Here is a 26,441-nt window from a genome sequence, read left to right as displayed (position 1 = left end):
GGGATGGCTCTGTTGCTTTGCGCTGGCTCTCAGCCCTCCGAATAAAGCCCTGGATTTAATGCATGCCACCACTGTGTTTCCCTAGCTGCACCACCACTCTGTGTAGATATATAGTAGAGGTATAAAAAGTCTAACCTTGGACAAGATGATTCATTTAGGCAAGGAAAAAAACACACCCTATAACTGTGTAAGTTTCAGCTAGAGGTTAGACTTGTGACTAATGTCACTATCTATTTATTCTTGAATTATTAGTAGAAGTGTTTATGTACTATGAAACATTCTGTATGAGCTAGACGGGAAGCTATAAAACATTTTATGAGATCTAGGCACGGCTGATGGCAGAATGTTAATACAACGCTAAGGTTCATCTGAATTCAAGAAGTGCCAGAAAACACCTCCCCCCCGCCAGCGATATCTTCACTTGACAAAGAGAAGTGTACTGTGGAAACCCAGGGGGGCAAATTCTGCAAGGTCCTCAGTGTCTCTGGAGAAATATGGAGCACTGTCAGCTTCTCCTGTTTTCCAGATGAAGGCAGGAGTGTTTTAAAGGGCTTTATTTTCTCAGAAGAAAGCCTGAGGAAGGACAGGTCAGGAAATGAGACAAAGCCCCATTAGAAATCTGTGCTGTGGCTCTCTCACGTCTGACAATTTTCAAGCTGAATTATCATCCCTGTTTTGTGGATGGCTGGACTAAGAAACCGAAAAGCTAGGTAGTATAACCATACAGCAAGGAAGACGTGCAGCAGAACCCCAACATCCTTAAGTGTTATACAGTCTTATTCCTACTGAAATTGGTTCTGTTTCTCTTCTTCGGGTAACTGATGCTAAATAATCAGCATAAACTGACTCAGTTACTACAAATCCTTGCTAAGGTTCTTCAAGTTGAAATTATACAAGCACAAAGTCATTTGTACACAGTCATTAATTGAATCTCAAACTGTTTTTTATACTTACAGTACAGAAAAAAAATTAAGATAAAATGTGTAGTACCAAGTTAAACATACACTTCTGCTTCTGCAGCACATAAAGTGGTGCTAGGACACACTCTGTATGCAGCACAAGTCCTAGTGGTCACTTTTGTGTTTAAAATTGAACAGCCCTGAAGATGAATGAAAAAAGCAATTTCTTCCCAACATAAGAATAAACTCGGTTAGTGCAAGATAGGGACACATAACCCACCTTGTTTTACTCTAAATTCAGCTCTCTCACTTGTGTAGAGAAGTGAAAGGTTATTATATGGGTTTACTGGGCAAACCCAGATTTTATAAATAATTGCCTGTCAGACTGTTCAAGATAGACAAACACACAGCAGACCAACAAAAACATGATCTGTCATATTTCGGAGAGAAATGTATGTCGAGTCTTCATTCTCTGGGACTTTAAGTAGAGCAGTGAAAAGTAAGCGCCAGTATTTTTCCTGATTATGCATATTTTAAAATGTAAAATCTGGGAGAGATACAGCTACAGAAACTATTTTGATTCCAGCACCCAGTGCCTGAAATGGTTTCTTCTGTCTCTGTCCCTGCACATCGAAACCAAAGACAATAAATGCTGGTGTCCTTTTAAAAAGTCTGGATGTTTGCAGCAAGCATATAATTTTCTATGATTAAGGACGCCAAAAAAAATAAGAGTGATGATAAAAAGAAAAGTTTAATCATATATTTGAAGAAGCACAGATGAAACATCAGAAAACTTCCCTCCCTCATTTAACACACTGCATTGTACACATTACTTTTAGTCCTTTACACACAGATTAATTCCAGAAAATAGAAGCGTAAGCAGGTAAAACAAAAAAGCAATTTATGAATGGCAGTAATATTTGATGTGTAAAGTTCACGTTAACAATATTTTGGTTGCAAACAGAAGAGGCATTTTTCTGTTTATTTAAAATATATAAGTATTTTTAAAGTTTTTGTAAGCAGGTCCTGAAAAGCAGAGAAACAAAACCACTTACAAAGGACAACAAGAGCATACAGTGCGAGTGAAAATGAAGACCTCACATACTAAGCATAAAAGAGCAGGATGGCTGAACTATATACAAGTAATATTTTGTTATCTCCTCATGATATCTTGAGCGCTCTGTATTAATTTGGGGTTTAAGTTAGATTTCAAGGCTGGGCTTAGAGTGGGTGGAGCAGACCCCCTGGGCCCAAGGGGTACCACAGGGATACAAGCAGTCTATGCTTGTATATCCTGATGATGGGCTGAAGCATGAGCCCTTTTCTCTGGTCAAGCATCATTGTGGTTAGCTCTATATTTGTACAGTTTTTATGGGAAGAAATGAATGTGCTTTTGAGGCCAGCGAAGGCTGGAGGAGCAGCGGATGGGGAAGAAGCATAGAAGGAGGGACTGAGATTTAAAAAATACATCTGAAAACAAACAACGTGAACTAAAATATAAAAAAGGCAAAAAGCCCATTTCTTCTTTAACCAAATCCAACAGTAGTGCTGTCTTTGTCAACAACAGAGACAACATCTGCTTCCTGCAGCAAACGCTGAGCAAGTACATAGCATTAAGCCTTTGCCTACAACCACTGAGACAGACACAGCTATTTAAGTACTTTAGGATGCATTTTTATGAACAGGGTTCCAATCCAGTGCCAAATCACTGCAAAGGCTCTCCTTGATTTCAGACACTGATGGCTAGAGCCCTAGGAGACTTAAATACTTAGAATTTGGGGCTGATTTAGCCTATCCTTGGATCTGCAAAAAAGAAAAGTCTCTAACTGGTATAAAGTACAGTTAATCTGAATTTTTTTTTCTGAGTATCTTGGATCTGAACTAGCTATTACTCTCATTAAAAAAATCCTCATTGGATTAAACTGGATTAACCTATCTGAACAGTTAAAAATTAGCTGGGAGGAATCAGTGAAAATAGTGGAAAATTGTGGAAAACAGTTTTTCTTTCAGTAAAGATCATAAGGAAAACACATATAACCTTTTAATAACCTTGCAAAACCCATATAACCCCTTCTATCTCTAGCCTCTTTCTGCCTCATCCTGCTTTTTTTAAGCAAAACAAATATCTCTAGGAGAACATACAGACTTCCAAAGACTTAAATAAAAATAACATTGCATTTCAGAAAGAAGCTGACGGCAGTTAGTCCCCTGCAAACTTCAGCATTGTCTGATCTGCATTCTTGTCCACCTACACCCTATCCCAAACATCCTGCCATTAATTAGCTAAATGTTCCAGCTAGTAAACAAGAATAACGATTGAGGGGGCTGGAAAAAGAGACAGTCAGCCAGCAGATAGTCACAACAAACCAGCCCACTCGCTGGTACACGGAGACATTGGAGCTTGTATTTTTTTTTCCTTCCATGGAGAGGAAAAGAAAATCACCTTAATATAACACTGCCTCTCCTGTTGCTGCAGCCACATCCATATTAGCAGGCGAGAAAAGTCATCCCATTTCTGCGGTAGGCACTCTGTCAAAGAAAGAGAAAAATCTGTAATGAATTATCACATCAACTTAAATGAGGGAAGAAGGCAGAGAGAAAGGCAAGGCTTTCTTCCTGTTTTGTAGACTGTTCTGGCTGCAATCTAATAGTGTGCTTAATCTGAACATTTCTGGTGGGGAAGCTATGAGCAACCACTTTGTCTATAAAAAAATCAGTGCGGTTAGCAAGTGGTTAGTGACTATTTCAGGAGAGCAAGAGATATGCAAAAATGCAACATCCTATTTTGTTAATTGCCTGCAAAATAGATGACGCCAAAAATACACTATTATGCTGAATCTGTTTGTCCCTTCTAAGCATGTGTTCTCTATTCACTATGTTCAATAATAATTTCTAACCTACCTTAATAGTCTATAAATTACTGAATAATTACGGTTTTCCAATCTTAATTTATAGTCTGAGTCTAAAGTTACATAAACAGACACTGGCATAATCCCCACCCCCCAAAACCAAATTAAAGACCCTCTGGTCAGCACAAAATAATTTGATATCCCACATATTGTAACCTGGCATCAAGTGTTTCCAATGCTAAAGAAACACAGGGGTTAAATAGCATTTGAGAAAATAATTTTAAAAGATCCTGTGACAATGTCTCACTAAAATACCTTTCATACATTTTTAACATCTCTTTCTGAATCAGTATAGGAAAATATCCCTTTTTACGCCAGGCATGCTGGAAACCCTATATTTTAAGGGGATATTCTGAGTTTAAAAACCCTTTTTTTGGTTTTTTTTTTTTTTTTTTTTGTGATATTAATGATAGCTTCAAAACGGGAAGGAGTGCAAATACTTTTGCTTTATTTGGTTCACCTTCAGCAGTCATTTACTTTCAAAAATGAAAATATAGCCATCTATTTTATTACATTTAGTGCTTCGTCAGATTATTTTTTACCTCTTAAGTTCAAGCACTTAGGAAGTGCCATATATAACTACCATTTTTAGTGGCTCTACCAATTTCCTAATTAATTTCAGAAAGATCAATTTCTCGTCTCTTAAAATAGAATAGTATCATTAAGAGCAAAGGATAACCTCAAACAACTTTGTATATAAATAGTATTTATATTGAACTGTAGGGAAATAATTTCAAAACCAGCAAGCATGTATTCCGAGAGACATTTACAGACACTGAATATCCAAAAGGAAATATGTGCAAGATGTTTATTACAGCATCCTTGACACTAACATCATACTTCAATGTAGCGACCTAGCAGTATATTGCACTAAAGCCAAAGAGCAGAGTATTAGCTTTGGGATATATAGCCAGTCATCAGACATGACAGTATCACCACAAACAAAACAAAACAAAAAAGAAATCCAAAGATTCTATATCCAAACACAAAATGCACAAAAACAGACTAGCCAATAATTCTGAAAGGATCCAATATATTCCCACAACCACGAGCAGCCAGTCCAAGGGAGTTTGGATCTGCAGCTTGCCCAAACCATTATGGTTGGCATTTTGAAGTCGATGCAAAAGTAATGTTTTTAGCAAATTGACCCCGATATTTATACAGAGCTTTATAACCGAAGTGACAACCTTTAACACATAAACAAAATATTCTGGGCTATTGTGCAGCTTGCTTGAAGATAAATGAACCCAAGTATAAAGTTGGATCCACATGAAAGATAAAAGGTTGAATTTTTCAACAGGAATTTTGGTTGCAAAGCAAAGTTGGGCTTGGCTGGGCTCACCTGAGAAATAAGTTTAACATTTTCCAACATGGGCAATATTATACAGTTAGTTATATCCCTGAAAAGGTCATTTTAGAAGCAAGTTTCAGAGAGAGGATAACACCTTCAGAAAGTTAGACACACCCACGAGTCTATATTTAGCCATATATTATAACTAGTGTGGCTATAGTTAGGATTGAAAACTATTTCCTACTTAACTCGCTGTTTCACATACTTTAAACTTTCTGAAACATTTGCCCTTGGGCTGAAATTTCCTCTGCTTTAATCTCTGCCTGAAGTTCAGTTTCTTTGGAAAGGACCAACAAAATTCTTTAAGCCATTTTGAAGTTCAGCAATAATGAAAACAATACTTTTTTCCTTCCCAAGCAAGAAAAAGTGATTCTGATATATGCATATTTTATTATGGAATTTAGCCATAAATTGAAGCATTATACCCAGAAACCATCTTTACCTTCAAACTCAGCTTAAAGGTAACTGTTTTGAAAATCGGTATTTCAGAGGAGTTGAGTTTGATTCATCCCATTCCATAACAAGATAACACTTAATTCTTATTTCGATACATTACTAGATAATAAAGGTTAACCTCCAGAATGCTTTTATGCATAGCAAAACTATTTTACAGTCATCCCATAGTTCTGAGTTATATATCTTTAAGATCTATACAGCTGAATTTGTGATACTAAAAGACATACCTTTGCATGCCAAGAACTGCAAAGAGGAAGAGCAAGATGTTTTTTTATGAAACTTGCATATGTATGTGCCCTCGCAAGAAAGAGTTTCTATGTATGTGGCAGTCATTTAACATGGTTTGATATAATGTAAAGGTTTTAGATGATGCTTCTTGGTGCTTTATGCCACTTTGGCAGTATCCAATATTTTTAAAATGATTATTTGGCTCAGAATTACAGATAGAAGATGATGCAAACTCTTGATGTAGGATTAAAATGGTAAACCATTGCTGTATGTATTTTGCTGGATATGTTTTGCTATAAAGCCCAACATCAGGAGATAACCAAAGCGCACAGTCAACCTTGGAGCTTGTTTTGGGCATCTACTGCATTTTATGTGTGCTCCTTCTCAAAATTTATCATCTACCAGACTGTGCTTTGTATTTTTTTCTTCTGTAGGCTATTTGCCATGGTTAAAGGTCTGTCAGCCTGTTACTGTACCCACTGTGTGTGCAGGTGGCCAAAGGACCACCTTTTAGATATGGGAAATCGCCCAGCTTGGCAGAAGTTACATAGTTCACTTTCCCAGAACAGATTCCATGATCTGAAAAGTTGGTATAACCTTATTTGGCCAATTTAGCTCTCACAGAAACATTTCTTGCCCCTTGCTATCATATGACAAGATTTTGCAACCCCCTTCTCTGACCTTGATGAAGGTGAAAGGACAACCAATTTAGGCACCCGGTGAAGCGTCTTGTCATGGCTTCTCAGGCATCCTCTATTTACCTATAATATAGGAACCCTGCCTTGAAAATATTGCTCCTTCGAGTTATTAAAGAACATTGGATTTTGATATAAAGATCTTGGGAATGCTATCATTATTTAGTAAATGAAGGTAGGGTTTTTTTTTCCAACAGTCTGAAAGAAGGTACAATGAAGCAGAAAAGATGAGCAGTGTTCACTGCCGTGAGTCACCTGACATGAAAGATCATGCTTTCCCTTAGTTTGCTGAAAGAAAAGAAAAATAGCGCTTTAAAAAACCAACCTGGAACAATAGGCCTTAGTCAAGCAGCAACTCAAATTTCATGAAAAATCATCCATTTTCCACTAATTTTTTGGTCCCATGTCTCATCTGTAGCGGTAGCCTGAGGTAGCATATTATGAACGACCACAAAAAAACACTATATGAAGAGGGCAGCAAAAGTCCCATCCCCACAGAAAGTCACACAAAACGAAACAGTCTACTGAAGAGTTCTTAGGACCAATGTAGGGTCAGATAATTCTATATAATAATATAGAATAATAATACATCTTGTGTTTGTTAACACAAGATATACTGAAGCTGTGACTTACAGAAACAAGTCCCAGCCAAATGTGAAGATGTGAGTACTCCTCAATTAGGTAACACATAAGGTTAGAAAACTAAGACTTCTGAACAGGCACCCTGGCTAGAAATGGTTTCCAGTTAACAGTTCACACTAGTGCATAATTCCATAGCTGTAGAATGATGAGAAAGATTAATTTTGACAGGAGAAAGACAGCTGTGATTTCTGTGTGGGTTGACGTTTAATTCTTATTCAGAATAAAATTTGGAAAGTCTAGGATAAAACATCTCCAGCGGGCATTCTAGACACTTAAGTTTATTGGGCCAAATCCTCCACTGGTTTAAGCCAGGAGTTCTGCTTACATTAAAACTAAGGCGCAATGTCATACCACAGGTCTGTTGTATCACTTAAAAACTGTAAAGCCTGAACTACAGGCCCTGTATAAGCAAGTTACAGTATAGCATTTTTAAAACTTGAAGTCTCCCTTTCTTGGTGTCCTCTTGTATGTGTGTGGGCAAGTGGTTTAATTACAATGCATAAAGCAGAATGGCAGACAGAGACATCAGAATCAAAGAGCAAGTCCTGGCTGAACTTCATTAGCAAACATAAACATAAATAGGCACATCTTGTTTGTGACATGCCACGGTCCTTTCCTCCTTTGGTAATTTTACTCTATTCTCTCACATTTGCATAAATGTAAATTGAACCATATGACTTGAACAGACTTATGATAGGGGAATCATATGCAAAACTTCTTTTCATTAAATAATTACCTTCATGCAGTCTTTCAATGTTACTGTGAATATCAGGGAGGACTGGCTCTCAGACAGTGAAAGCCTTTATTTAAGAACAGTGGAGGGAGCCCTGCCCTTTAAATAAGAGACATTCTTGGATCAGACAACTGGCTGGCAGGATGGAAAAAAAGGATGTAGCATTAACTTTCATTCCATTCCAAATAACCTGGAACCCATAAACCACAAAGATTCTCTAATTTTAAATCTGCTCCTTTCTCCCTGTATCTTCTTCCCATTTCATTTGGGGAATGTTAACTTTGAAATTTCATTAGCCCGCCATAATATCAAACAAGTCACCCTGGACAGATTCATAGCTCTTTGTACATCTGCAAACACCTACATTAAAACCCCTGTGATTAAAAGTTTACTGCTCTAATTTTTCTCAGCCTGCATAGACAAACCATATGCAAAGAAGTGTCAGCTTATTTAGAGATTAAAATAGCAATTAGTTTAGGAGGCAAAGTATAAGCAGCATTGTTATAAGAAGAAAATCCATATGTTGCTTAGAATTAGTTGCTTCTGTTTAATTTGAAACAAATTTGTGTGGATATAAACTCTCCTTATTAAAAGTGCATACGTGTTACAAAAGAAATATAATGGATAATTCTCTCTCCAATTTTAAACAATAGCACTGAAGGCTCTAATTCTATAAAACCATCTTTAATCAGTAGCCAAAGCACAGATGCCTGATATTACTTAGAGGGTGAGGGAACATTTTATGTATATAATGTCTAGTACATGGTCAATACTGAATAGCAAAGCCCAAATATGTATCTGTGAACACCCAGGTTTAGTAGATTATGATGCTTTGGATGATCTGCCCTGCTGCATTCATGAAATCTCACAGATTTCATTGTAATAAGGCCAGACTGGTGTGCTGAAAGCTATAGCATCCATTTACTCATACAGTGATGGTCCCTCTGGAAGTGCAACCACATTTGTACTTAAACTAGTCCCAGAGACACTACAGTTAGGTGTGAAAAACACCAACAAACCACTCTGTTCCTCAGGTCTGTTCCCTGAGCCTTCAGTCACCAAGTGAGACATTGGCAACAGCAGCGGCTTCCACGTCATAAGCTGCTGTCCAGGAAGGTGACCAAGATCATCAGCATGCTTTATGTAGGTAGCCGCAGACATCACACACTGATAAAAGCACTGCTTCAGTAAACAAGCCTTCAACAGCTTGTAGCAAAATGCTTTCCAGCAAAGTCAGTTCCGGGCTTTGATTTACCTTTTATATGCCAATGGTGTAAACTTTCTCAATAATCACATAAAACCATGCTGCCATGCCCTGGAATAGGATATATCCAGGATATATCATCCAAGTCTATTAAAGAACATAGTCTAGATCTCAGCTACCCAACTTTATTATACAGTTGCTCTCTGCTGCTGGCAATAACGACAATCCCAAGGCCAATGGAGACATAGGATCTCTGAAAAACAAGGCCCAAATGTATTTCTCAGACACCTCATGCATTATCAGCAGTGGAAGGAGAACAAAATGTAGAGTTTGTACTGCTGTCCTTCAGTTCATTTGGCCAAATTTGCGATACAGCAGTTAACTAGCAAACACTGTTCTCAGGGCTGGGTTAGTATTATAAAAAAGAAAAATAAGGCAAAAGGATCATGGCTTCTGTTGCAGCAAGAACTGGGGTGTGGGAGTGGGGTACCAATGTCTGCCAAAAGAAAAAAAGAACAAAATTGGTAGGGAGAGAGAGACCATTTGAAGTTTCTCAGTGGGTAGTGGAGAAAGAAGGAAAAAATTGAATATAAAACAATACTTGGCAGCCAGCTTTGCAAAACAAACATATTTTCATAAAGTTCTTCCCATCACTGCCACCAATTTTAATAGGCTTTATTTGTCTGAGAGCAAGAAACCCTTTCTAATTGTTTGAGAAAAGGCGACACTGCTTAGCACTCTGATATAAATTCCTCTTCTGAGCCCTACGCAACCTCATGCTGCTCTCTGTTCACAGTCGGAGACAAGAATTCCTTCCCCCAGGCTGAAAAAACCTGTAGCTGAGCTCCATCACCTGCCTTCCCTGGTCCAAAGGAGCAGGCTGCTTCTCCTGCACAGCAAGACAAAACCCAGCAAGTTATTGCTGTGGGTCTAATGGCCTGTAACTGTCTGCCTATGAAACACCCTGGAGACAGCAGGTCTCCATGAGGCACCAAACCTTGATGGGTACAACCTGTTGGACCCCAGTGTAATTGTGAAAGGTCAATCCCTCTATTGCAACGGAAATGCGGTGGTTCCCAAGTATCCCCAGTCTCCTCATGAGCATCACAATTAGTTTGCTAATACTTTTAATGCCTTATGTCATCAAACTGGTCAAAATACTTTGAGTTGCTTGGAGGCCAATGTCTCCCCTTATGATGTGTCTCAACTTGCTGCTTTAGTAATCATGTATGCGGGCAACTCTATTATGTCTGAGAATGATGTTAAAGCTAGAAGCTTTGAGACATACAATGAAAAGACTTCAGGGATGGTTAGATACTGAAACCTCTGGTTTATGACTCAAGGGCAGCGAACGGTCACAGCACTCCCATGTGAAAATATACCACTAATAATATAAACTTCTTCAACCTGAGACTAATTCAGCATGAAATAACCTGGATGACTCTCTCTTGCCAAGGAAGGCTTTTCTTGGCTTTTTAAGGTTTCTCTCTACTACTGTAGAGGCTCCAGTTCCTCTTCTGTAGGAAGTGACAGAAGGGGTTAAATTCCTCCTCCATGGCACTATTCCTCATGAGCTCAGCATATGATTTTTAGCAAACTTATTTGGAAACAATATGGTGTGGTACAGTCGTCTGAGTACAAGGGCAGGAGCCAGGGCTGGGCTCTGCTCCCAGCTCTGACACTTACTCGCTGTGTGGCCTCAGACAAACCACTTAATGTCTCTGTGTTTCAATTTCCCCTGCCTTTGAAACAGAAATACTATCACTCGCTGAAAACCTTTTTTGAGGATTGCTTGATTACAGAGCTAATACATGGCATTTTGAAAACACTGTATGCTAATCCATAATTATTATTTTCATTACAATATAACTTCCATTGTAACGGCTGAAATACCAGATGTACAGAAATGGATGCTGAAATTGGCAGTTATTGGATAGAAGGAGCGGGTATTACTTTGAAATAAATCCAATTATCTGAGGAAAACAAGGCAGTTCACCTACATTCTTTTCTTAAACTGTTGAAACTCTAATGAGAAGGACATTTTGCAACATACCTCTCTTCCTCCACCCCCTGAAAAACATCCTGTGAGTGCTCTCTGCAGAGACCATAGCATCGCTGTTCTCCCTTTGATTCAAGGAAGCATTTCACTGGGGAAATGAGAACCCAACCAACAACGCAGGGCAGAGAGTCAGTCTGTAAACAGAGGAATTTTCTCAGGCTCTCAGGCCCTTTGCTGGTGGCGGCATTCGGGTGCGGCCACTTCTAGCCGGGCTCCTTACTGACTGACGTGCTCTGTCTGCAGTGGGGCGCCTGCTCACCGGAGCGGTGGGAGGTAAGAGGAATTAAGGTAATGCATCAGTGGTTGCCAGTGGAGGATATGGGAAGGAAAAATAAAAAGGAAAAAGGGGAAAAAAAGGGGGGGGGGGGGGAAGAAATATACTATTTCAATCAAAGTCTGAAATTTGTAGAAGTGGTTTTGGTCTCAATATAGAAAAAATATTTATCCAAGAAACTCCTACTCGGGTGTGAACATCCTACTTCTAGTGGGATTTTATTTGGCAAAGTGCTGTGAAAGAGTGGAAGCTAATACAGAGCATGTCTATAAACAAATATATTTATTTAGTACAGATTGACACATTCACTAGAGTATTTCAGTGATTACACGTGTAAAACTATTTCCTATAGTGGTTTCCTTTTGTGATTCTGCTAATTTATTCAATCCACCCCATTTTCATGCATTGAGTGTTACAAGCCATTTCAGCCACCCAGACTGAAACACGCGTTTGGAGACTACATGCCTGTTTTTTCATTTCATCATCTACATGTAATTATTTGGTGATATTAGGAGTCTGAGCTCAAATGGAAGCCAACCAACATTTTAATAGCTTAAAAATCATACAAAATGAAGTCTGCCCTGAGGTTAATGAATAAGAGCCAAATCTTGAGGCTCTCGTTCAGTTTTCACTCACTCCTTGTTCAGGCAAAAGTTGAGTCAATTGTAGTTGGACTGATTAAAACCAGAAGAACATACATTTGGACCTTTCTCTCAGGTAAAACTGAATAAATTATGTAGGATTAGGCTGCAGAATGGCATCCAATCGATCTTTCACACGTATTTCTGCAACATGCTGGAGAACATATCCAAGTGCGGAGGCAGTTTAACCAGTTAAAACAATACTTTAACAGAAGAATGAATTATTACACACACTGAGGTTTTATGACATTTATATTAGAAATAGCCCTGAATCAAAATACATTTTCTGGTCCCTCCTGAAACTCTGAAGACCAGGATCGAATCCAAACAAAAACTGGTCCATTAAGTATGAAAGCCAAATGTCCTTATACTTCAAAACAAAGCTCCATCCCTAATTTGAACTTTAATCCAGGCATATATTGGTACAGTTGTTTGATAACAGGAAGCATATATAAGTAAGACAATTAAAGGTTATTCTTTAATTATATGTAGGATGTCCTACTCATGCAAAGAATGCGATATGACTTTAAAATACATAAAGTAGAGCAGTTAATTCCTTTGAATAGTTAACATTTTACTTCTAATAGGTGATAATCACAATAAGATGCTCCTCCCCTAAGTAACAACCCATTTTTGTACTGGCCAGCCCCACCAAAGTAATGGCTCATTTATCCCATTCAAGCCAGATCTAAGCATGAGGATGTGGAAAAGAAAGTAGTGTGAAGAACAGATTATTACAGTATATGCAAAGGAATACGAGAAGTTAAAAAAATTGATAACAGGAATGATCTGGTCATCTGTGAACAATACCAGATGCCCTGATTTGGTCTAGTGTGGTAGTGTCCCTGCTCACTATCTCCTGACAGCCTGCAATTAGGATCTCAATGCCAAAACATGTCGAGCACATGAAGAGCTCAACTGTGGGTGGCTTCATTTGTAAATGAGCAAGTGGGGACCCGTAAAAAGCACAACCTCCTCCTAATCACCACGCACGCTGCAGGGACTGGTTCTGCTGCCCCAGGACTTGGGTCTCTTCCCAGTGGCCACCTGCAGGACAGAAAGACTCCTCCAGGTATTTGGACCTTCAAAGAGCTTCTGGCAAGTTACGAGCTGCAAGGATGTACCAAGAAACTTGGGATTCCAAGGAAGCCCAGACTTTATTTTACATTATGCTTTAAAAATAACATTATACCCACATTCATATGTTGGAAAAGCTGGTTCACAAGTCAAGGTAGACTTCTCTCCAAAGTGCGGCTTAGGTTATCTATAGTCTTTCCAAATGTTTTTCTGTCTGTCTATTCCTTGTCTGCCTATCATCTTAGCACAGACACCGGATGGTTACTGAGAATTGCAGAATTCAAAAATGTCCTTCCTAGATTTGACTAAATATTCCTTTTGGTTGCTTCTCATTGATTAGTGTTTAGAGGTGGCAATATTTACTTTGTGAAGAAAATGAAATAACTAGGTGGACTCTGAACTTTCATACTACACTCCCTTCTCTATAGACTCACACACAATACTTGCTATGGCACACTTAAATGAAACTTACTTTGCAATGCTAACACAGACCAATGCCACTAACATTGGTAGGTTCGTGGTCTGACCTATCACATCAAACTCTCTCTTCTTCAGTACCACATCTCATATGTTTTCTTTTGTATCCAATTTTACAGAAGACATACATTTATATGCACATTTATAAAACTGATACTTGTCTGAAAACAAACCGGCCAGGCCATGAGATTCTTCTGGCTGATTGCCATTGTTCAGTCATTAAATAGAGGCTTACGAATAGGGAGATGGATTACCCGCTTGTAACTCCACCAAGGGCTTTTCATAATATTGCAGCCCATATTTTTTTAATAACATTGAGGAATATTTAAATCCTGTATGATTTTTTTTCATGAGTACTTCTTTGATGTTAGAACATTTTGATTTGTGTGCATGCTGACACCAGAACATCTCGATTACTGCATGTTCATTTATCAAAGAGTGCAGGGTAGATCCCGTTTGGATGTGCAATTATTGCACTAAATACATAACATGTGCTAATCATGCTGATAGCAACACCCCCACTTCCGATGGCTGGAAATACAAGAACAGCAAATAATTACTGTAAATTAGGTCTCATACCTAACTCTTCATTTACAGTAATTAAAAAGGTTATTGTTACTAAAGCAATGAAAGAATTTATGTTAAAAAAGAGCAGAAAAGTGGTGGAGGATTTACTGAGTTCCAAACCTAGAACACATTGGAGTTCCTTGTCTTAAAGCTAATGGGACCCAGTGGATCTGGACCTCAGCAAAAAGAAAGTATGCTGTCTCAGTCACATTTTATTGTAATGGTGTAATTCCCTTTTTCTTTGTTTCTCCTTTTCCCCCCAGCAGAATGGCTGTTGGTAAAATGGGAATGTCAAATCCAGGTTTTTGGCTGTCCAGTAGCTCTGAATTTCCTGGCTTTTTTGGCCTGAAATCAGACCCTTAATGTCGCTTTTGTGCATTTTGTTTTGGGTAATTGACATTAATTTTTAGGTTGCATCACTGACATCAATCAGCACTGTTCTCAGAGGACTAGAGTTAAGGGGCCACAATAAAAGGGCATGATATTGTTTCTTTTGTTTTATTTTTGGAGCACTTTGACTACTCTATACTTTTCCAGTTGATGTTACATTCTTTTTGTGTGAGACAGTGAAAAACATTACTGCCTGTCTTGTGTAAAAGAATACTTTGGTATTACGGTAAATGGCTCTAGAGGCTGGGACAGTCAGCCCTGGTTAAAATTCAAGTTGATACCTTTTGTCTATGTAACACTTTGAAGAAACAGCAACACATTTCTTTAGAGAGCTATGCTGCCCGTTACAGATGTTTTCCATATGGCAAATGGAAGGTCGGTCCCTTCCCCCTCCATTCATCAGTGTTCTCACATTGTGGAAGGCATCTACAAAGACAACACGGCTGTAAATGATACTGCAACAGAAGCCTCCATCAGCACGTACTGTAAATGAACAAGATGATTTTCATTGTACAGGGCAGGAATATGCACCATTGTAGCCCATTTATGGTGAGGATTTTGACTCTTCAGCTTCTCGTTTTACTAGTGTACTGTGCAATACTCTGGACTATGTGGTCAAAAGAAGCCATACTAGGCTTCAGATGCTAACATGGTGAAAAGGAAAAAAATAGCTTAAATCAGTAGAGATTACAGCAGATTTTCCTCCTGCATCAGATGGTGAGTTCAACACCTTCTCCCATTAATCCTTAAGGGTAGGAAGGAAAATCTCTCACACAAAATCATAGTTTTAAGAGCAGAAGTATCTGAAGCAGCTCAGTGGGGCTCAGACTTATTTTTTTAGACATGGGTACATAGCCATATACACAGCACCACAGGTGCACCTTTATAACAGATAGCCTTTGTGATCTGTTGCCCCGTATTTTGTATTGCTCTTATCAACAGGTAATAACAGCTACAACTAAAATGGACTTAGAAACACAGCTAGAATTTTAAAAGGGCAGAGTTGCATTTCCAGATGTTTAGCACCTGTAATGGTAATCATATCTTCAAAAGATCATACAGCTCCAAAGCGCCATTTTGTCATGCTTACAGCATGGTTCAAATGAGTCCATCACCCTAGGTGTACTCACGATGCTTTGTCCTTTCATAAATCCTGCTATTTTTTTTGGATGCTGGTGCTGTTTGGATGTCAGCATGAATGCAGGTGTGACTTTCTAAGAGTTCAATATGTAGTTGAGGCATTTCCTCACATCAACCCCTCCTTTCTCAAAACACATAATTGTCCTATCTCAAAAGCAGTAAACTTCAAAACAAAAAAGAACCCAAACAAACATCAAATTTGTGTAAAAAAACCAACATTTTGCCTATTCCCCTACACTTTTGATTTTAGACAAGGTATGAAACCCTCTGTGTTACTCTATACTTAGTTTATAACTGGATCATTACGCTTCTTCATGTGCTAATCAATATTTGTAACATATATAGATACTAGCTTGTATATTTTGCGTTTAGTTATTATATATTATTACATTGTAGTAACATAATCTCTAACATTTCTATAGTATAAACTCCACTGCGGAGATTCTGAAAGCCAACAAGTGACCTTATCTATTTCACTCCTGGTCATTCCACCAGGAGCTATGTGGCTAAAACTTTAAGTACACTTTAAATAATATTTATTTAAATTTTTCTTCTTTCTTCTTTGGTTTTTCATTATAATTTCTCTCTCAGTTTTCTAAAATGTACACTCAGTACTTAGAACTACAAGATATTCTCCAATAGCCTGAAAAATTTTCTTTCAACATATTTTCTTGTTCACCTTTTCCTGTTCCTCACAACATTTTTTTTCCTACTTTATTGCCTATTCTATTCTTTTTAACCTTAATCAAATCTCTCCTTCTATTTATCTTTTTGTCCTCAGTTCAGTTTACCTACCCTAGCTTCCCAGCCCACTCTCCCTTCTTATGTAAGCCACTTCTCTCTCTGCTGCTTTTCTTTCCAACCTTGTTTCTTCAGGTCTTTCTCTTTTGCTGAAATTATCTCCTCTGTAAAGAAGTGAAGGTCTTCTCTGTCTTGATATAATTCCATCCAAAACCTCCTTCACTGTCTCCCAGACAGCTTTTAGCTCTACAGCTGTATTAGCAGTCAATGTAGAAACTAGAGAAAACTGGATCTACTGCTTATGAGAGTTGTGGGACAGAGAGTTTTGGCAATACCAAAAGGGGCATTGGGCATGCAAAAGAAATTCAGTGTTTGTGTGTAGGAGTAGTAGGATCATAAACACCAATTTGGAGCAGCCAGCAACTGGCATTCAAGGCTCAGAGCCCTCAAAAGCTTGAGGGAGTTTTCATATTTCCCACAAGCTTAAGTTCAGTCTTGGATATTAAATATAAATGTAAGTGAAACATGCAATTTTCTTTTTTCTTTTGGCTGTAATTACTCAGTTTGCTTAAGGAAAAGAAAGCAGGAGGAAGAGGGAAAAAAAAGGCATATGCCACCTTCATGTCAAAGAGAAGCATATTTATGCCTAGTCCATTGAAGAAATTGCTCAATTCACCTTTGTGGAAATGTTCCCATTGTGAAAGGCTTGAGGTGCTGCCCCAGAAACGGTGACCCATAGGTTTGCCCTGCTTTGAGACTCATGAGCCATTCTAGCAAGCTTCTGTTTTCTTTTGATAATGTGGTGTCACTTAATTGCTGTAATATCTCCTTCCTTTGTCTTTAGCTGGGCATGAACAACTCAAAATTCATTATTAAGTCTCACATATCTCTTAGCAAATGCAGAAATAGTGTGGAGTGTGTTTTGGGGTGATATTTATTCCTTGAGGAGAGCTGTTGATGGAGTGAACCACTGATCCTGGCACTCTCTAGGAGGATTAAATTCATCCATCCCCAGGAAACAACCCATTTTTGCTATGTAACATGTAGTTCTCATGACAGGCATTATAGAGCACAAAACTGGGGACAAAACATAAGCATTTCCACACTGCACAATAAAACATCTCAGTCCTGGTGTGGAAAAGAATATAGCAAAGACAGTTGCTGATTCAGTTTTGACTTTTGAAGCAACCAGACAAGGTGCCAAATGGGGTGGCGTTTCTGTCTTGTGGGCAAATTTTAATCAGGCACCAGGCAGAGTCAACCAACTAATTACTCACAGGCCACTTGCCCAGTATGAAAAGGGAACAATTTTCAGTCTTTGACAGATTGGATTTGAACAGGCAACAGAAGTGAAAGCATCTATTGTCCATTATCCAGTTCAGCCTCAAGACTTCCAATTTCTCAGTTACCATGTAGCCTGTTCAGAAAAGGTTTGTTAAGAAACAGCCTCTCTAAATGAATTACATCAAAATTCCTTACACTATGCCACATATTCAACTTGCCATTCCAAAAAGTGTCACATAGTAAGTTTCTAATAAGGACGCTGGTTATTAAGGCACTCTAGATTTTCTAGGTCAAAGAGGTGAAAAGCAAAGTCAAAAAAAAAAAAAGAAAAAAAAGGAATAAAATATTCTATAAATCATGTGTGTTTACTTACAAATACCAAAAAGTGAGATATGAAGAGACTTGCTGCTATACTATCAAAAATTCAGCTATTTTGAATTGCCATCTTCTTGATGAAAGCAAGATTTAAGGTGCCACAGTTGGTTTTTCGAAATACCCAAGCAGAGCTTAGAAGAAGCTGGATCTTTCTTTCTTTTCCCACTCCTATCTACCAAATGTACAAGACAGAAAGAGCAAAGAAATACACTGGTAATGCATGTTGTTCCTTTTTCTACAATCAAAGACCAAAAGTGGACACCTTTTATTCTTTCACATATATGCTTTCTAGGTAACCCAGGGATCTAAACTGAGAAGTGTAAAATTTCTTAATGCATCTACTAGAATTTTTTTTTAAATTGCCATCTGAATTTCCTTCTTCCTAGAAACACTAAGATATGAGATTTCTGAAATGGACATTATACCATTTCAGTATATTTTGAGACATGTTTCTTCACAGTGCTGCATCTTTATATTAGCAGATAGGAAGAGAAAAACATTTTTTTCTGCAGATTTCTTCTGTAGGAGACACCCTTTATTTTTCTACTTCTCAAATGCATTCAAACCCATACTTACTGTGAAGACTAGAGCACTTTATTGATTTATCAAGGAATACACTTTGTCAAGAATACAATTAAAAATATCTCCCATTTCCTAATTGTCCAAGTGTTTATCTGAAATGATGATTTTGCAGTGACTGAGTGAAACTCACTGAGAATTGATGTGTACTCAGTTAATAAAATGTTGACTTAAAGAGAAAAAAACAAAACCTGAAAACACAGAGTCAGACTGAGGGTCTAAAATGGCTGCAAAGGAACTGCAACCTGCTTTCTAATATGGGGCATGGTACAGCCCAGTACAAGCAAGGAAGCAGCTAAGAACAGCAGCGGATATGCTTGTTCACTAACAGCTCAGAGCAGTCTCTGTTGGTGGGCTTCATGGACCCCCAGATGTAATCCTGCCCCCACCCCACACTTCCTGGCAAAAAAACCCAAACCAGTTGGGGTGGGCTGTGGTACCACTTGTCCTCCTTCTGGGTGAATCCAGAGGAGGAAGGGATCAGGATAAATTATAGGTCCCTGCAAAAGCTCTGTGTGTTTATGATCACACCATCTGGAAACAGTGATAACTGCACTATTAATGGAGGCGTCACTACAGAAGATCTGCCGTGTCTATTAAAACCAGCCATGCTGTGTGCTGGCTCATGATGCATGTTTGCCCTAATTTCCTCCCTGACATTTCATTCCTAAAGCTGTCAATAACCGTTAACCTTCCTGACATTGAAACTCTAAATCAAAGTCCTATTCTAGCTCTGATTTTGAATCTGAATGGTGATAAGCAATACCAAAGGCTAAGTTTACAATACAGAGTTGCCTGAATCTAAATCATAGTCTAGGTGGTGGGGTTTTATTTCCTTGCTTACACAAAGCTCTTTGCATCATAAACCAGGATACAATGTGGTATCCTAAAATTAAATTCTTAATTTGATGGCAGAATAGCAAATGTTCTCTATTGCTAAGTGACAGCTTGATCCTGCAGTTTTCAATGGACAGAAGTGTCCCGTGACCAGGGGAATTGCTCACACTCATACAGTTTAAGGGCAGAAAGGAAAATTAGATCATCTAGTCTGACCTACTGAGTACCACAGACCACAGAATTTTAGCCAGTTGCCCCTATTTTGGGCCAGTAACAAGTTTAACAAAAGCATGTTTTCCAGAAATTCATCTGACCTCCACTTGGAGACATCAAGAATTAGACAATACGGAACTTCACTTGGTAGATTGTTCTACTGTTAATCTCCTTGTCTTTTATTTCTAACTTGAATTTCTCTGGTATTACTTTTCTACATAAATACAAGTTACAAGAACAGCAATTATGACTGTCTCCACAATAATGGTAATATTAATATGAAAATAACATGTCCAATTGGGATGTTAAGAAGCCTTTTGGCCACATGCACAGAAATATTTAAGCACCAGCTAATCCAGATAAGCTTTTTATTGGATTTACTGAGATGTCTGAGTCAGGTACAAAAGGATACATCTATGGAAGCATTTTAGTTTGAATCAGGGGTGTGGTTTTGAAACAAATCTCCTATTCATCCCCACTTACTGCACATCAGTTTGCACTGTAGCATGATTTCAGAGCACACTACTGGGCTCCTTTTGTATAAAACGAAATCAAAAGATGCACTCCAACCACTAACCGGCATTCAGTCAATGGGGCCGAATTAGACCTAGTGCTAGAGTGAAAGTAAACCCCACTGAAATGCTCATCATGTGTATGTTGGGTCAGCACCAACCATTTGTCTTGTACACATCTGCTCTTATTTGCACTACTTGCAAAGCAGTCACAGCCTAATTTCCTCTGACGTTAAGGAACCTTGTGTCAGCAGCAGCAGAGAATAGAAAATCAGGATCAAATCACTTCAGGAGAACAGTAATTGCAGGAATTAATTTAGTTTAACAATCGCTGGGTATTAATCCATAATCTAAAGAATAATGACAGTGATCAGAAGGCAATACAGAAAACAGAGTTCCTTTTTTCAGTGGTATCCTTATGTTTAGGAAATAACAAATAGTTATTCTGGCTCATCCTGAAAAGACCAAGTCAGAGACAAAGGGCTTCAAGAAGAAGTGCCAGGAAAAGATAGACACTGACATGGAAAAAGGATAACAAAGTATAATAAGTATCAGAATTCAAAATGCAGAAATGGCTCTTCCACAAAACTTTAGAGACAATCAGGATAGTTGATTTAATTCTTTGTTTCCAGTCAACGACCTTCAATACAGTGTCCAAAGGAAGAAGAATAGGAATACATCTTCAGAACTTGCATCCATTTATCCAGTCCAGAGATATGGGTCAATTAAGCATTTTATGCTAAAGGAGACTTAAAATGAGATATGCAGTTCCACATGAGACCATTTAAGAAAGGTGAGGGTTTTTGTGGCTGCCAGACCAGCAGCACCATTATCAGAAATAAATGTTTCTGCATGGGACAAAAACTACCAAGAAATAAGCAAAGAGCAGCAAGAAGATGGCTAGGTCAGTGGTCACTTCAAAATATCTTTGTTTTTATTGAGGAAACTTCCTGGAAAATATAAAGGTCAATGCATGAGTGATCGTGGCAAACTAAGATTTATTACAGAGATCTTTAGGGAAGTGACTGACAAAGCAGAAGAGCTATTTCAGTCTTAGTTCAACAGTTTCCTCTGTCTTTCAAATCATATTTCCTGTAAGTATTCATTTCCAGGAGTCAAAAAGCAGAAGACTGGCCAATATGACCTCTTCTATATCACAGTTCCTAATTATCCCATCTTTTCAGAACACAATAGTAGCACATGCCTTTTATAAAGAGCAAAACAATCAGTAGAAATTTCAGCATTCACTTTCAGAAGAGCACAAACCTCTCTTTAATATTTTAATTAAAAAACCCCACAACATTGCCCTCCTCTTTCTGCTTCTAATATTTTCACCTTTCCAAAGGATTGATTTATTTTTTATCTATTTTTTTGCGATTTCTCCTTTCTGGGATGAAGAACTAAAGCACTGAAATTTTACAAACCCTGTGCAAACATTTTTTCCAACCAGGGCTAAGTACCAACACAAAACACACAAAAGCTTTGCTTTTAGCCTCCCAGCAGAGATCTGTCAATCCGAAAGTCTGAAATACACTGCAGAAAAGAGGAGACAGGGCTCATGCTGATCTAATCAATGATTTCCTGGGATGTCCAAGACTGGAAATAGGTGCTGATTTAAAATTAGATTTTAGGTGTTGGACTGTTCGAGAAGGTAACCAATATCTACAAGAATTTTTCAAAAGATAAACTTGGTCTCTGAATCCCAGATACACAAAAAGAAGAAAGAAATTCCCAACAAAAGAGGGAATCTGAGAAGAATAACAAGGTGATTTTGAAAACCTTGCAAGGTTCCGAGAAGTCTCTTTGGTCTTTGACTCTTTGGCTGGTGATGCTAGATATATGCAAAGAGTAATCAGTTCCAGGCCTGCAGAAGCATTGCTCACTCATAATAGATTAAATTATAGCTTACATAGGAACTGAGAAGAATCTTGACTATTTGAGAAAATCTTTGACTATTTGGCAAAGGAAAGTACCAGGAAAGTAGAGGGGTGGAAATGGAAAGGTTGTATGGAATAAGAAAAGAAAATTATACTGTTTAGACAAATTACACAACATAAGGAGAGAAGAGGGGTAGGAGGACAGCAACAGCAAAAGGATCACAAAGCAAGCTCCAGAATAAACAGACATGGCAAAAATAAAAAGAATTTACAATGGGTACATTCAAGGAATCTGGTACACATATCATCTGTGGAGAAATGTCCTTGTCACTACAGTTTTCACCAGCATATCAATACATTCTCTGATGGAGTGGCACATGTACATGACAGTCTTCAAAATGAAATGCATTATTCTCCTGTTCTCACTGGAAACCTCACCTTCTTACCCACTCCCTGCTACTGTAACCAGTTGGGCCTGGAAAGATGCCATATGTGATCATCTCCTGTATTACAGCTCTCATTGTTGATACTGGAAATGAAACCTCAGGCATGATAATACTAAGAGTTAACACACACCAACACTGCTATGCCAGCTCAAACCAGTGACACTATTTTGACTCTGTGGTGGTTTTGAGTTTTTCTTCTCTCCTTCCCCCTCCTCTGATAAAGGACACACATGGCTACCCAAAAGCAGCAAAGCCTTTCTACCAAAATTACTCTCCTTTAGTAACAAGACCGCAAAAGACTGAAACACACAACACTGTCTGCCATTGCCCTGTTCTGGTTGATTGTCTTTTAATAGCTACAGTAAAGCTGTGCAAAGGAATAATATTCCACATCCTTGACTTGCTGGTGAAGGGTCCAGAGCACAAGTCTTATGAGGAAGAGCTGAGGGAACTGGGGCTGTTTAACCTGGAGAAAAAAAGGCTCAGGGGGGACCTTATCACTCTCTAAATTACCTGAAAGGAGGTTGTAGTGAGGTGGGGATCAGTCTCTTCTCCCAAGTAACAACTGACAGGACAAGAGGTTTAAACTGGATATTAGGCAAAATTTCTTAACTGAAAGGGATGTCAAGCATTGGAAGAGGCTGCCCAGGCAAGTGGCAGAATCACTATCCCTGGAGGTACTTAACAAGTACAGACGTGATGCTTAGGGACACAGTTCAGTGGTGGACTTGGCAGTGCTGGGTTAAAAGTTGGATGTGATGACCTTACAGATCTTTTCGATTCTATGATTCTGTGACTCCACCATGCTGTATATGGACAATCCCAAAGGAAAGTGTGCTACTTTGTGAGTAAACCGGGAAGTTCAGTCCCCTTTTATAGTACCTTTTTATTTTTGAAAGACTGCCCAAACAGTTTGAGGTTGAGCTGAAACAAAGCTATTGATGTCAAGAAGCCAAGATCTTTCGCCATGGCTTGCTGAATGAGGATGGAAGAAAACTGTTTGTACTCAGCTGTCCTTTGCTTCTCCAGGCTAGCTTTGAGTCAGAGAAGCAGGAAGAGAAGAAAGATGAATAAGTGAAAAGGGATAATGTTTATCTTTTGACAAAATCACAATGTTCTGCTCCTAGCTGTAGCAGCCAAGACTCACTGTTGCATCTTTAAGACAGATAGTCTCTTCTCTCAGAGACGACAGGCTAATTATAGTGCTCTTGCCAGAGGGAACTCACACATGCAAACCATTATGTAAAATATAATTTTTTTCTTTAAGAATGCTCAAGACCATTAGGCATGGTTTTTTCAATGCTAGAAAATCAAGCCAAAAATGAAAATAAACAGTTTCAAGTATTTGCAACATAATTCCCTCATGCATTTATGGAAATATAGTAAAAAATGCCTTAAAAATGTGGTTTGACATTTCATGCTGCTCTGTTTTTCTATTTTTCCAGTTCTCAACATTTGCCCTGTTGTCCTGTATCATTTCAGTTCTACTGCAGTTTGGAAGAGATGCTGGTGGTAGCCTTTGTCATTTCTACAGTGCTTTTCAGCCTTGTTTTAACTGATGGGTGACAGCATCACAAGGACTTGGTGTAAATTATAGAAGTGCTTTATAAATTCTGTCCTGCATAAACCAAATGTAAACTCATTGTATGCAAACTCTATAGGACCGTTCACCAAGATAATTACACATACAGCATTGCTTCCCTAGTGATGTCCTTTGGTAAATCAAGGCTAAAGTGATGGTCTACTTCATTTAACATGGAAATACCATCCCTTTTTCCAAACTCCCCTTCCTCCAGAAGGAGTGATTTGCTTGATACACTGCTACTTTCAAGAGCAATTCTCACTTTAAGACAAATATGGAACAAATTCACCAAGTTTGGTTATGATGATATGAAATGGCTTCATCTCTGTTTTGTGCAAACAGAACTGAACTACTGCCTATCTAAACTAGTTGGTATTTTAAAGGTTTCGCCCAGTCTATAAAGCACAGGACTACAGACAAATCAAACCATGATTTAATGGACTAAGCAAGCAACTGCATGCCACAAATTCCTGAGTTTTAATCCAGATTTTCTTGGTGCTCACCTTCTTGTTCCATAAAACTGAGATAATATTTATCCTCTACTTCATGAGGGTGTTGTGAGAGTGAGTGAATGTTTGGACAGCTCTTCAAAAGGTCAAATCCTAACCAGGCACCTGTATTTTACTGAAGTAAACCGTTTCCTCAGATTCCCATGGCTCCCTTCCTCAGATGCACGGCTTCCTTTTCCACCATCTCTCAGATCGGTTCATAATAATCATCCACATGCATAAAGTTACAGTGATTTGGGGCTTCAGAGAGATTTCACCTGTAAATTTATTATGTATATAGATTATCCCTCTACCACAGGAATAATTCAGGAAAAGTGAGTGCCAAGAAACTTTTATTACTGATCTTAATCCATAAGCACGACACCGCAAAATGTGTTTTTTAAAAGTCAGTTTTAAAATTGTCAATTAATGTATGACTTGCATAAAAACATAAAGTGGAAAAATAACTTATTTTACAGCAAAAGTTTTAAGAACCACGTTCTTCTAGATACTTCAGCAATTGATGCTTTATAAAGGTTTAAAAGAAAATCTTTAAAATAAATGCCTTATTAGATGGCAATTCCAGAGAGTCGACACACTATATAATCCCATCAGTGGTAAGTTCTCAACAAACAAGTCACACATACGGAAAAAAGATTCTAGACCAGGGCAGGAGGCAAAAAGAGCTTAAATTGGTTACAACCAGGTTTTTCCTCAGTTTTAACTCATAAGTGATGACATAAAACCCAGAAAAAAACAGCTCCAACTTGAAAATGATTTAAATTTGCCAGCTTTAGCCATTTCTGGAAGTGAGCCAACCTTAATTTGGATTTAGGCTTCTCAAAGTTTGCAAAGCTATAACTTTAACCTGCTGCAGCCTAAAAAGTGGACCTAGCTAAGAGACACAAAAAATATTCCGTGTAATTTAACACAAGCAACAGTCTGTTCTCGCCTGGTACCTGAGTACAGGATCAAAATGTTTTAGTTGCTTCGTTCCAGGAGAGGGTGGTGCTGTGTCTTTATGAGCAAAGCTGCCCATCTTAGACATACCTTCTGTGCAGATCTAATGCTGCATAAGGATAATGCTAGCAAGGGGGAATACAACTTGTTTTCCAAAAGGGAACATTTTCAGAGTCGAGCTTGTAATTTATATTTGCAAATCTCCAAATTCAACAATTTCTCAGCCTCTATAAACTTGCAGATGGAAAGATCATGTATTTGGAATAAATAATGTCTAAGCTTCACCTTCATTACAGGGCATTTTCTGTCAGAAGAGTGCTATATCCTGACTCCTGGAATACACAGAAGCCCTTTGTAGTAAAGCTATCGCACTGGGCTGTTCCAAGTGTGCAGCTATGGAGGTTAGCATTAATAGCACCACAGAAGGACTGGGGGGGGTGTGTGTGTGTTTAAAAAATCAAAAGAAAATATCTCAGCAAGCATTGATTGGGAATGCCAATAGCTCTCTCAGGATCCTGCCTGAAATTCAAGAGTACTTTTTTATTTTAATAGGTAGAAATGAACTTTTTTACTTATTGAAAAAAATCACATCAAAACATTTATCCTTTTACTATTTTTCCAGCCCTTTCCTCAAAATCTGCTGGTTATTAAAACATTGCTGTGTAAATAAAAAAGGCTTCGCTTCATAACTTTCCTTCTCTTTTTCCTGCTTACATAGACAATGTGATCACTGTTTGCTAGATGACACTTACAGCAACAGGCTTTGATGTCACGCAGCAAGTGCTATGACTTCATTATATGTATA

At 38.3% G+C, this 26,441-nt stretch overlaps 1 protein-coding gene across 1 annotated transcript in view; it reads right to left on the bottom strand.

Moving 5' to 3' along the window:
* Nucleotides 1-1,631: 1,631 nt before the first annotated feature.
* SUPT3H (SPT3 homolog, SAGA and STAGA complex component) overlaps nt 1,632-26,441 on the bottom strand; it is a 276,015-nt gene continuing 251,205 nt past the window's right edge. The window contains 1 exon segment of the mRNA XM_065681818.1: nt 1,632-3,428. Within this exon segment, the coding sequence (XP_065537890.1) occupies nt 3,387-3,428 (42 nt within the window). The 3' untranslated portion in view covers nt 1,632-3,386.

The sequence above is a fragment of the Lathamus discolor genome, chromosome 5 (assembly GCF_037157495.1).
Source record: "Lathamus discolor isolate bLatDis1 chromosome 5, bLatDis1.hap1, whole genome shotgun sequence".
NCBI lineage: Eukaryota > Metazoa > Chordata > Aves > Psittaciformes > Psittacidae > Lathamus > Lathamus discolor.
Note: the sequence above shows the minus strand (reverse complement) of the source record. Positions and strands in the feature narration are given on the sequence as shown.